At 43.2% G+C, this 12,263-nt stretch overlaps 1 protein-coding gene across 1 annotated transcript in view; it reads right to left on the minus strand.

The window, feature by feature from the left end:
- Window positions 1-9,158: 9,158 nt before the first annotated feature.
- ADGB (androglobin) overlaps window positions 9,159-12,263 on the minus strand; it is a 134,128-nt gene continuing 131,023 nt past the window's right edge. The window contains exon 35 of the mRNA XM_076335522.1: window positions 9,159-9,461. Coding sequence (XP_076191637.1) covers window positions 9,270-9,461 — 192 coding nt within the window. The 3' untranslated portion in view covers window positions 9,159-9,269. The remainder of the gene's footprint in view (window positions 9,462-12,263) is intronic.

Consider the following 12,263-nt stretch of genomic DNA (forward strand, 5'->3'; position numbering starts at 1 on the left):
TAGACTCCACCAGCAGTTAATTCAAACCGGCCTGATTTTCAGTGCCCCGATTTGAAGCAAGTTCCTCAGCTCCTCACAAAATCAAGTCATTTTTAGTTAGAGACCTACCTTTTGGTAACTGATCGGGAATATTATCTACTGCCTTTAAACTGTAATGCGTTACAAAATTAGAGGGACAATTTATGGGACAGCAGATACTTCCCTCTGCAAGTTACTGACTGCCCAGTACGTTATATCCTTATAATGAGTCAATAAAACAAGTCACAGCTACAGCACAATGAATGTCAAGAGGCACAATGGACAGTAGGTATTTTTAATGATTTACTCTATCAGCCTCCTGAACAAGCACTTGCACTTTTTGGAAGTTCACTGCACTACACTGTGCAAGGTAAGTGACTATCGGTATTTCAGCTGCACCTCTTGTACTGCAGTGAGATCAATACTGTGCACCGTTGTCAACCTTGCCGGAGGAGAAAGGTCAGCTGATCAGTCATCTGGCCGAGCACCGGCAACAAGAAGTAGGAAAGTCTTCTAGGATCAAAGGCTTGAGGCAACTAAAGCTAGACACAGGCAGCGTCTGCATTCACGGGGGTTTGCAGCAGTGAGGATTCACCCGCTGGTTGGCTGAGCTGTGTTTGAGATTTATCGTGGCGCAGTTACACATGCGGTCTTTGAACGGGCAGAGGGATTGAAAGCCACACAAAATCCTTCCAGTTCACACAGATTCATTCTCCTTCGAAAGTAGAATAGGGCAAGACAGGGCACAGCTTTGAAGGGCCTAGCTGAAAGCACTACACTTTTGTTATTTTGCAGACCAGTGCCTTTCAGTTATTACTTCTAACTTTGTGTATTTATAGCGCTACTCAAAACCGAGTACATGTTTTGCTCTGGGGTAAATAAAAGACTAAGCAGATAGCTATCCTTGCCTGCCGTCTCTCAGAAATAAGCCCAGGTCAGCTAGAAATTCAGCATTTCTCTTTCGCAGCCGCGAATCGCTCAGAGAGCGGGGTTCGGTGGAGCCCGGCCAGGGCACGGCTCAGAGCGGAGCTCCCCTCGGCTCCCCCTGTCCGTCCGTAACACCACCCCCCCCCCCCCCCCCCCAGTTTGCAGCGCGGCGGCTGGGCAGGCGTGGAAGCGGCCTGTGGGTGAAGGAGGGGGGGCAGCACCGCAAGCGCCCCCCGCGCTGCCCGCGTTCCCGGGGGGCCCGCGGGGCCGGGGCCGGGGCCGGGGGGGCGGCTGCCCGCTCGGGCAGGCGGCAGGCATGGAAACACCTCCCTCTAGCGAGCAGATCCGGCAGGCCCCGCCGGGCCTTCCCGGGTGGTCGAGCCATTTGACGCTCAGCGCTTCCCCTCCGCTGCCCCGCTCGGCGTTTGGCCTGGCTTTAGGCGCGGCCGGGGCAGGGGCTGTGCCCGACGCCGCCTGCCCCTGCCAGAAGCCGGAGCGCCCGGCGCTCGGCCCGAGCCTCAGCGAGCCGAGCTCCGCAGGGAAAAGCAGCCCTTACGGGCGAGGGGTCTTAATAAACAACACGTTCGGGAGACGAGACTAGCGCATCTGGCCCGGGCTCTTGGGCAGCCTTAGGCTTGTGCTGGGGTCTAAGCTAGGGGTGGAAAGACACTTCGTTTGGCAACGGCTCTGAAAAAAAATAGATCTTCAGTTCGTCAAAGAAGCACCGAGAGTGCACGCAGGTGTTTGCCTGGTTTGTATTTTTATGAGACCAGAAACACCTGATAGGGGTAGAAGGTGTTAGACTCCTCAGAATGACTGTAAAGCTGTCGTATTTTGTTTTAATAAGTAACACATTTTAGATTTTTACATGAGAAAACAGCAGCATTAGGACTACACAAAAAATCACAAGCCATTTAGTAAGCTAAATACTCTCGTAATTACCTTATTCACGGTGTATATTACCTGTTGGCATTGACACAATTTACATCTAATTTTAGAAATTCCTCCAGGCAACAATCATCATTATGAATTTTTAAAAGTGGCTGAATGACTAAGCCTCCAGATTTAGCTGGCCAGAGTTACGCATTGCCCCTATACCACCTGTACTGTCTTTGATAAAAAAAAAAGTGTGGCACAACCTTTCTGTAGGTTTCTATTTAAAATCATTTCCGCTTTATCTGTATTACTTCCCCATCTAGCCACACTGCTACTAGGGTACAACATGAAAGCAGCAATGAAACCAGTGGAACCTGTAAAAAAGCATGGAACAAGGAAACTTCGGGCCCTGGAGTATCTGAAAGCAAAGTACTTAACTGGACTGTCAAGGGTGATACCTCACAAAGTCCTACCCTGTGCATTCTACTGGCAAAGTCCTGCCCTTTAGCAAAACTCCAGCTGAATTCCACTGAGCAGGGACTTCATCTTACAAAATGTCTCGCACCTGATTTGCAATTGTTCTGCACTGCAGGTCCACACTGTTGTACCAGTGCTGACTGTGTGTTAAATTATATAGATGATATACTCGGCACACATGTGCTGATAGACATGTGGGAGAAAATAATAGACCTCTAGCTCTTGCTAAGGTCAGTGAGAAGACTGGAAATAGAACGACACCTCATCTTGACTCGCTTTTCTGGGCATCCAGTTTGTAAATAGTATGACGGGGAAATGCATTCTTCTCATCTTAGCCATGTTTCCAGATTTTCAATTTTTTAGTTTTGTGGTGAATAAATCAGTCTTTAAGAGAAAGCAGATATGGATAGAGACGGACAAACACCCTAAACAGCACTTGAATATCTCAGTCTATGCATAAATGGTATTTCAGAGCATCAATTATCAAAACAGTTTCCATCTGCAACATCGCAGCTGGAATGTGTTAAGCCAGTAATATATATGGGAGAAAAAAAGAAAACACTCAAAAAACCTAAGGTGCCAATGAAGTCTTTGAAACTGTTAACACTGAATAGGTGGAAGCCACTTAAGCAAGTCTGAGAAATGTGCTTTCAGGAACTAAGCTTTTGCACTGGAACAATAGAAAAGCAGTCCCTTGCTTTTCCTAATGCTTTTGATGATGATGGGGAAGTGCTGTGAAACTCATTCTATCGAGAGTAAGGACAAGGTGAGAGGAAGCAGCTTCTGATTCCTTCATTAGCTGAACCTCACATCCCCTAATGCCCCATTTCTGTGGTGTAAGAGAGAAAAGTAGAAGCATTGCTTTAGGCACTTGTGACTCATTTCTGGTCTCTTACCTTTCTCTAGTTCCCAAGAATCATATTATTACAGGATATGTAAAACCCTGTGACATACAAGTTTTCATCCCCTTGTCTACCCAGGTGGCTGGGAGTGGAGCAGCTTTAGTCTTTCCTGCATTTCTAGATCTCTGGTTCTAGCCTCTGCCAACAGCTGTCTCCAGAGCCAACTCGACGTTTCTCTGTAGTGGGGGAAAAAAAAAAAAAAAGAATTTTGTGTCCTTAAAGCTGAAGGGACGGAGTTACATTGTGGTCTCTGGCATGGGCAGAGTAGAGAAGAGGAAGGATGGATTTTTCACTGCCCCTTTGTGTCCCTTTAGGCACTTTCTGCTTTCTCTATGTCTGAAGTAGTTCTGGTTGCTCCTAGCCGTGCCACAGCTGATTGCTTTGATTGCCTGTGTACCCTGTCTGTAGCTGATGTCTTCTGTTTTTTGCCACCTGTAAAATGGCCATCCATGGAATGGAAATTAAATCTAGGACACTCCAGGCAACAAAGCAGTGGTCTCTTTAGCAAGACGCTTCATTTATCTGATGTATTAGCAAGTTAAACCTGACCAACACCCCTGAACGTGCAGCTGCTGAATCCTGCCTTCTCACATATTCCAGCTTTGCAACAGGCTGGCTCAGACCTGCAGTCAGGCTCTCTCTTGCTGTGCTCTATACCTGGTCTTGTGAGCATTTCACGGTGGCCCCAACTCAAGGGTAGCTGGGAAAGATGTATGTGTTGTCCTGCTGAGCGGGGCACACACCCACGGATCCACTTCAGCTCTCTCAGGTTGAGGGTACAAAAGCCCAGCTATCGCTTTCCATGGATTGTGCTGCACCCACTGGACTACCACGTGCAAGGCAAACACCTCTCGTGTGTCCCCGAAAGAGTGAGCATTTTGGTGCTTGCCCTTAGGGAGAAGTCCAGGTGTTGGGCAGAGGAGCCCTGGTTTCAAAGAGGAGTGTGCATCCAGACCTGACCTGAAGTGACATGTCCTGGCTACGCTTGGGTCTGTACATTATCTCATACTCAGATTAGCCTGCCAGTCCCTGAACCGCTATCCCTGACCACATTCTTATTGCCACAGAAATCAAAGGTTCTGAGTCCTACCTGACAACCTGCCCATCTCTTTTTAGTATTTTAGCTAGTAACATCTTCAATGCACCTTTCTTTTGTGCTATTGTCTCACTTCGTACAATGCAGACTGTTTCCTCTCCTTCCCTGACTTTCTACTTCTTTCCTGTCTTTGTCCTCCTTTGAGGACAACAGCATCTTGTTTTTCTGCAAATAACGAGAATATTTAAATCATTGAAACATTACCTGGACTGTGAATCTATTAGGGCTGATTCAAGAAATGAATGAGAGGAAAAAAGGGCTCTGCAAGTGAGATTTCTTTCATTCTGCAAACTGCTGTGTGATTATGCAAAGCTGTTCTCTTATGTTTTCTGCCAGACAAAATATGTAGACACTTTTTTTGCCTTTTGGAGGGGAAATGCTGTGCATGTGCATAAATGCTGTGTCTCTTCCTTGAATTAAAATGAGACCTTACATAGCTGGTAAATTGCACATTGCCGGGGTGAGCAGACTGGCAGCTCAGAACTGAGCCTGATTTCACAGCACATTGCTTGTCTCAGCAGCGAGGCATCCTGGAACGGGTTTGGTCTGGTTTTTGGTCTGTAACTCATTGTGTAAATGCCAGCCAAATTAAAGCAAAGCAGATGGGACAAGTCATTTGAAGATTAATGAAGCTACTTGCGTTAAAAAGGAACTTTAGATACGTATTTTAATGAAAAAGATCCTTTCTAGTTCATAATAGCTGGTCAAAAGAAAAGGATCAAGCACTGAAAACTGCTAAAGCTTAGCAGAACACACCTGCAAAGAATTATTAGAAGTGATTAACTCTGTAAAGTTAAATTAACTTTACTCCCCATTAAACTGAATTATCAAGTCAAAGACTTAATTTCTTTCTCAGGTACCTGCATTGCTTTGTGAATACTACCTTTCTTCTTAAAATGTAGAAGTAAAGCAAGCAAAATCTATGGAATTCTTTAGGGATTATTCACAATGCAGTCTAACATGTTGAGAAGTTTTCATTCGCCTGTGGCATTTGCAGTTTCCATCAAAACTTTTCAAAACTTGTGCTGAACAGTGACATTTTCTTTTGTATAGCTGGCTATACTTCATATGAAAGAGAAATGAATATCAGGAATCAGTACAGTAAACAAATTCTTTCTGTTTTACCACTACAAAAATGCAGCTCAACCGTAAAGATGCTCTTAAAGATGTCCCCCTGCTCTAAAGAATGTCTAAATCTTTAATCAAAATTCCAGCCAATCACAAAGTGTAATTGTAAAATATTTCCAGTATTGCCCTAAGCTCATCAGGTCTCTCAAACTGCATAGCCGGTCCCCAGGAGGAAAGCCAGGCTTGTCTCTCACGTGCCACTGTGCTGATTCCTGAAACTGCTTCTTCTTATGCAAGTCCTCAGCAATGACCAGATACTACGAGACTGTCCTACTGCATTTTAAACACAGAGATTGGAATTAGCTCTGTATTTGGCTGATGAGTTGGAGGTACTTAAGGTATGGGAGAATCACACAAACACAAAAAGAAAATCTTACCAGAATATTGGAGACCGGCTCTGTCAGAAGCACACAATCTTCTGCCAGAGACAAATCAGGATTTCTGAGCTGTTGGAGTAACCCATCCTCTTCATCTAGTATAGAGATGGCTATTGCCCTACTCTTCTTCAGGAGTAAGACTTGGCATTTCAGGGGAGAAGTATGCAACTCTCTAAGTCACAAGACAACTAAACTGCAACATTTAGAGATCGACATAGTTATCTATCTGTGCTGTTCTTCATATACAAAGTCCTTCCATGAACAAAAATTAGAGGCTGTGTAAGTTACAAACTGTGCAAACTTTCTCAGGGATGATTTTCTATAAGAAATATTAGAAGGCAACTGTTCAACCCCTGCTCCCACTCCCTGAAATCCAAACCCTCTCTTCTGTGACTTGAAGCAACCAGATACCTGGTAAAGTACGCTTTGATGCAGCCATTCCTCTATTGCACCTCCAAAACGACTGTCATCTTAAAAGATCGAGCAATCATATCTTGATGCAGAAAAGCTCTCCCTATCTATTCTGTTCTGTAAAGGGCTTGACCCCGTGTTTCAGTCCTTTGCTGAAGTTCTTTACTGAATAAGAGAGCACAGAACTTAAAGCTTGTCCTTACGCTCCTACTGAATCTGGCCCTGAATGGCCAAGCTGACTATAAGCAGGAACGATGACTATCCAAATTCCAGAGCTTTTATTTCAGGAAACCTTAAGAAAATATGCATGCTTGATGCAATATGGCATATTTCTGAAACGTACAATCTGTAAAAACAGAATTTGAGCAATTTCTTGCACTGAATACAGGCAGTAAATTCCTTTGATATAAAGGCTGGTTAAATTTCATAAAATTATAGTGCTTAAAAGCTGTCTTACTCCTAAAGAGCAAAAGAATAAAAGTGCTTTATCCATGTGAACACACAATTTGACTGCTGGGCAACTTGGTCTACAAACTGGAGGCAACAATCCTATCAATTAAAACACAACGTATAGCTTTACTTGTTTGTTTTTCTTACAGTAAAGTGCTAAACATGATGGCTCCTTAAATTACTGCAAATGGCTGTTCTGAAATACAGTTACATTTTGTTTTAGTTTTTGTACATCTTTCCCCACTGACTTAGCCTGTAATATAGTGCAGCATGTAAAAAGCTGTTGTGTTGATGTAAAACTGATGCATATGAAATTTCATCAGTCGTCTGTTCCTGGGTCCAGTGTATGTAAATTCTTTGGCACAATCCAAACAAGGCCTTTTCTCTCCCAGGCTCCATTATGAAGTAAGTGGATATTTTGTTCTTCTGGAATATGCACAGGGATTTAATAAGACTGCTGCTGTGCTTCTCTTAAAACATTACGTACTCCAAAGTACATGCAATTAAACAGCGTGACAGTAATTCACTCCCTCATATCTGCGTTGTTGAAATGATAAATGAGCCAATAGAGACCTTCACAAACCACACAGCAGTTTTGACGATGCCACATTACTCTTTAAAATGAAGAAATTATGAAACTTAGAATTGTGTCTAACATCAGAACTAGATTTGATAATGTGGATCTGAGTGCACTGTGTCTGAGTTTAAGTCAGTTTATGGCTGATTACATGCGGGGATGGGTTGTGATCATGCAGGTTATTAGCTGAATTTTTGACATTTAGATGTCGATTATGCTGGCTTTTGGAATTGGATTGATTTTTACAACAGAATGTCATTATAACGCTTGCAATGACATCAAGAACAGAACTTCAGCTTGATCTTCCTCTACAGAAGCTCATTAGAGATTCACATAGAAGACAACCAACACGTGCTATTGCCATGGAAACAAGATGGAATATTATGAAGCAGTATAGCCCATATTCCAAAATAGAGAGGACAAAGTCAGAGCAATTATAGCACAAGACTGACAGGCTTTTTATTTGCAGCCTGTATGGGTCAAAGCAAAACTTAGCTCCTGCTCTTTGAAATGAAAATCACCAGTGCGGTTTTAGGACTCTGGTTTCAATTCCTCCTTTTCAAACAGGAAAACTCAAGCCAGTTAGTTTAGTTTACGTTGTATGGGAGGAAGGAGGCCGAATGGAGGCAGAGGCATCACAGCAGGTGTGTAGGTGTGATGATGTACAAAGAACAGACATCACAGAACTGATAGAGGAGTGAGTCGAGTTCAAGCCAGGCAGCGAGGTACTGATAAAACAGAGGTGAGCAAAACCAGCAGAAGCTGAACATCTGGTATGTCATTAAGATGCAGAAGAAAGGCTAGTTTCAAACTCCATGGCTAGCCAGTATCAGCGGCCAGAATGCAAAGGATAAAATTTGTTGTGATTTGCATGAAATAGATGAGTCCCATGGTTTCTCATGTTGCCTAGATAATGAAATGCTTTTGGACATCCTGGGCATATTGTATGTACACACTATGTAGGCAGTCCAACTTCCCAAGCTTCTGCTTGTGACTACATACGCAGGAAGTTCCTAAAGCCATTTAAAACAGCTCTGTCTGGCCTAGAGAGAGTTTTCACCATTGTAAGAGTTTTGACCGTTGTCTCTGACTACAGAGTGCTAGCTAGTGAGTGTGAATGCACGTATTTTTTTGTGTGTGATGACAATACCCAAAAATATAGGAATTCTATGCTAATGGAAGCCAGAGCTTAGAGGAAATATTTTACCCTTCATGTAGAAAGCCTGTGATTGCCACTTCATTCACACACTGGTTCTACCTTTAAGAAACATTTTTAAATTCCAGCCAAAGGTCTAGGAACCCAAGGGTCTATTGTAATCACTTTGAGCAAAGCCACTGTGGGCAAAACATGGCTTAGGAAAGATAAATAAATAGAGTAATAGGGTTTTAAGGAGTATTCAATGAGCCTTGGAAGGTTGTGCCATGAGTTTGCCACTACAGAGAGTTACTGTGAGATTCAAAAACACCTAAGAGAATGATGAAAGGGAAAAATACTACAGTACACAGAAAGCGTGTGAGTGCCTAGTGAACCAGGCTTTGGGAAGCCTTCCAATGCCTGCATACGAAATGTGCGGTGTGCCACTATTTAATTATTATAAACTCCACAAATTGTCATCCACTTAAGGAGCTCATGTTTCTGCCAAGTTAAATGACTTCAAAACTGATAGGTTACATTCAGTGTTTCAACTCTGGTTCGTTCTTGACTGGTTCTGTTTTGATTGAAAAAAGAGGACAAAAGACACCATGATTTGGGGAGAAGAATCTGAACGGAATATGAATTTTTGTTGCAAAATTTTATTCCAGTAAAACATACAAACTTTAATAGTAGTGAGTACCTTTGTGAGAAGCAAAATACCAAACACTTTGTTAAAAAGAAGAATACTAGATCAATTTTTTTCACTAGCACCAGGCAAAGAGATAAAATGTGATATAGTTGACAAAAATACTGGAAAATAATAAACATTCTTTCTCATCTTTGCATGTAAGCTTTCTTTCCCAAACTGTTAAATACAATTCATTAGTGCTAGCAATTACTTTTTTTTCCCTAAACCTTTTCCGTGCTTTTTTTTGTGTGCATTTGGGCTTTTCCTCTCTTGCTCTGCTTGCAGGACTGCTTCATGAGCTGCCAGCTCTTCTTGTTTTCTGCGCTCAGCCTCTAGCAGCTTACTTCTGTATGCTTCCCGAACGCTGTGAACTCTGCCTCGTGTTTCATCTAAGGATGCCTAGCCAAAAACAAACAGCAATACCCCCCCTCAACACATGAATCTTGATTTCATCACAAGCAACTGTATCCTTCCTGCTATGTTTCACTTTGTGACTCTGTAAGCACAGGGAGAGCATCTCTCCTTTTCTTTTTATGTGTATTTTTATTGATTTGTCACAGTGACACAGCTATATGTCAGTCTTTTCACCATGAAGAAGAAGAGAAAGTTCATGAAAATCCTCTTTAAATTGCTGGCATACTAAGCTAATTGTGTGAAAGGAGGATAGGGCAACAGACTAGTTACCCATCTGGGCCTAGTCCCTCTTCAGTTACTGGCTTGCTTTGTTGTCTTAAACAAGTCCCTCAAAACTTAGTTTTCAGAAATGCTGAAATGGCTTAGGAGCTCTAGTCTTTTAAGAGACTAAAGGAGCCTAAATCACATTGACCTTCATGAGACTTAGGGCAAGTGGGACTTGGACACTTCTGAAAACTTCTTCCTTTACATTTCCATCCTGGAAAATGGGGATACCTGGATACCTTTATATAGTTCTCTGTGGTCTACAGATGAAAAAACTGTAAAAGTGCTAATCAGCACAGTATGCATATTCACAAGTAACTCTCATTTAACCTAGTGGCCTTCTATGATGGAGTGACGACATCAGTGGACAAGGGAAGAGCTACAGATGTCGCCTATCTGGACCTCTGTAAGGCCTTTGACAAGGACCCCCACAACATCCTTCTCTCTAAACTGGAGAGGTATGGATTTGATGGGTGGACTGTCCGGTGGGTGAGGAATTGGTTGGATGGTCGCATCCAGAGGGTAGTGGTCAACGGCTCAATGTCCAGATGGAGACTGGTGACGAGTGGCGTCCCACAGGGGTCCGTATTGGGACCGGTACTGTTTAATATCTTCATCAATGACATAGTGGGATCGAGTGCACCCTCAGCAAGTTTGCAGATGACACCAAGCTGAGTGGTGCGGTCGACATGCCAGGGGGACGGGATGCCATCCAGAGGGACCTGGACAAGCTGGAGAAGTGGGCCCGTGTGAACCTCATGAGGTTTAACAAGGCCAAGTGCAAGGTCCTGCACCTGGGTCAGGGCAACCCCCAGCATCAATACAGGCTGGGGGATGAAGGGATGGAGAGCAGCCCTGCTGAGAAGGGCTTGGGGGTGCTGGTGGATGAAAAGCTGGACATGAGCCAGCAATGTGCGCTCGCAGCCCAGAAGGCCAATCGCATCCTGGGCTGCATCCAAAGCAGCGTGGCCAGCAGGTCGAGGGAGGTGATTCTGCCCCTCTACTCTGCTCTGGTGAGACCCCACCTGGAGTACTGCGTCCAGCTCTGGAGCCCTCAGCATAAGAAAGACACGGACCTGTTGGAGCAAGTCCAGAGGAGGGCCACGAAAATGATCAGGGGGATGGAACACCTCTCCTATGAAGAAAGGCTGAGAGAGTTGGGGTTGTTCAGCCTAGAGAAGAGAAGGCTTCGGGGAGACCTTATTGCAGCCTCTCAGTACTTAAAGGGGGCTTCTAAAAAAGATGGGGGCAAACTTTTTAGCAGGGCCTGTTGCAACAGGACAAGGGGGAATGGCTTTAAACTAAAGGGGGGTAGATTTAGACTAGATATAAGGGAGAAAATTTTTATGCTGAGGGTGGTGAAGCACTGGAAGAGGTTGCCCAGAGACGTGGTGGATGCCCCATCCCTGGAAACATTCAAGGTTAGGTTGGCCGGGGCTCTGAGCAACCTGATCTAGTTGAAGATGTCCCTGCCCACGGCAGGGGGGTTGGACTAGATGACCTTTAGAGGTCCCTTCAAACCCAAACTATTCTATGATTCTATGATTCTATGATTTTAAATTCATACTGTGAAACATCTTTAATGGACATAATTTCTAGAAAGAGCCAAGGAACTACTCTTAATAAAAATTTGCCCTTCTAATATATGATATATGATCCAAAATCATAGCAACATCTGAAAACCTGGACATGCATTCTTATTAGGCTCAGACAGTCACTGGTAGAGAACTATGGCCTTGCAGACTTGTAGTTAAGTAATATAAATCAGGCTGTCTGGGAACTTGTTAAGGAGATGTTTTCAATTGATTTCTGTAAATAGGTTGGTGTGATGTAAAATCAGCTGAATAGTCACCAGCTGATTGCTAGTGGTTATTGTATCACCACTGTGTAACAAAACATTTTGTTCCTATTGACACTCAAGGGTTAAGCCAATTTTGTTAAGATATTTGTACCAATTTCATATGCAATGAATTGGCTGAGTTAATCCTAACAACGGATCCTACACTAATGCTACCAAATTTATAATTTATAGACATAGTTTTTTAAGGATTAATAATTCCAATTTTTTGTTTGCTGGCATCATGCATATTCCAGGAAAACTGTTCTCTAACTTTGCTTAAAGAATGGTGCTTAGGAGCACCTCGTTCTCCTGTGTAAGTTATCTTGTTCTTTATTACTTTCCAAAAAGCCCTATACAATTGTATAACCAAAAAAACCCAGCCAAACCAGAGATGCTTTATCTAATATGCATCTGGTCATGTATGTCAAATCCTCAATTTATTCTCACTTACAACTATCCTTTTATCATGATATTCTTAAAATAGTGTTTTTGCAAAGAGCTCTATCAAGAAAGTACTAAGAATATCATATTAAGGATGTTGTGTAGTACTATTTTTTTTCCCTAGGACCTTCAGTTTTAGCCTTTGCCCAAGCGAAATTTCAAGCTTGTTCACTGTTTCTAATTATTGGTACTGAATACAAAAGTCTTGAGAATGGTTGATCAAGATGTTCATACTAGTGGTG

Source organism: Aptenodytes patagonicus, chromosome 3 (assembly GCF_965638725.1).
Source record: "Aptenodytes patagonicus chromosome 3, bAptPat1.pri.cur, whole genome shotgun sequence".
Lineage (NCBI taxonomy): Eukaryota > Metazoa > Chordata > Aves > Sphenisciformes > Spheniscidae > Aptenodytes > Aptenodytes patagonicus.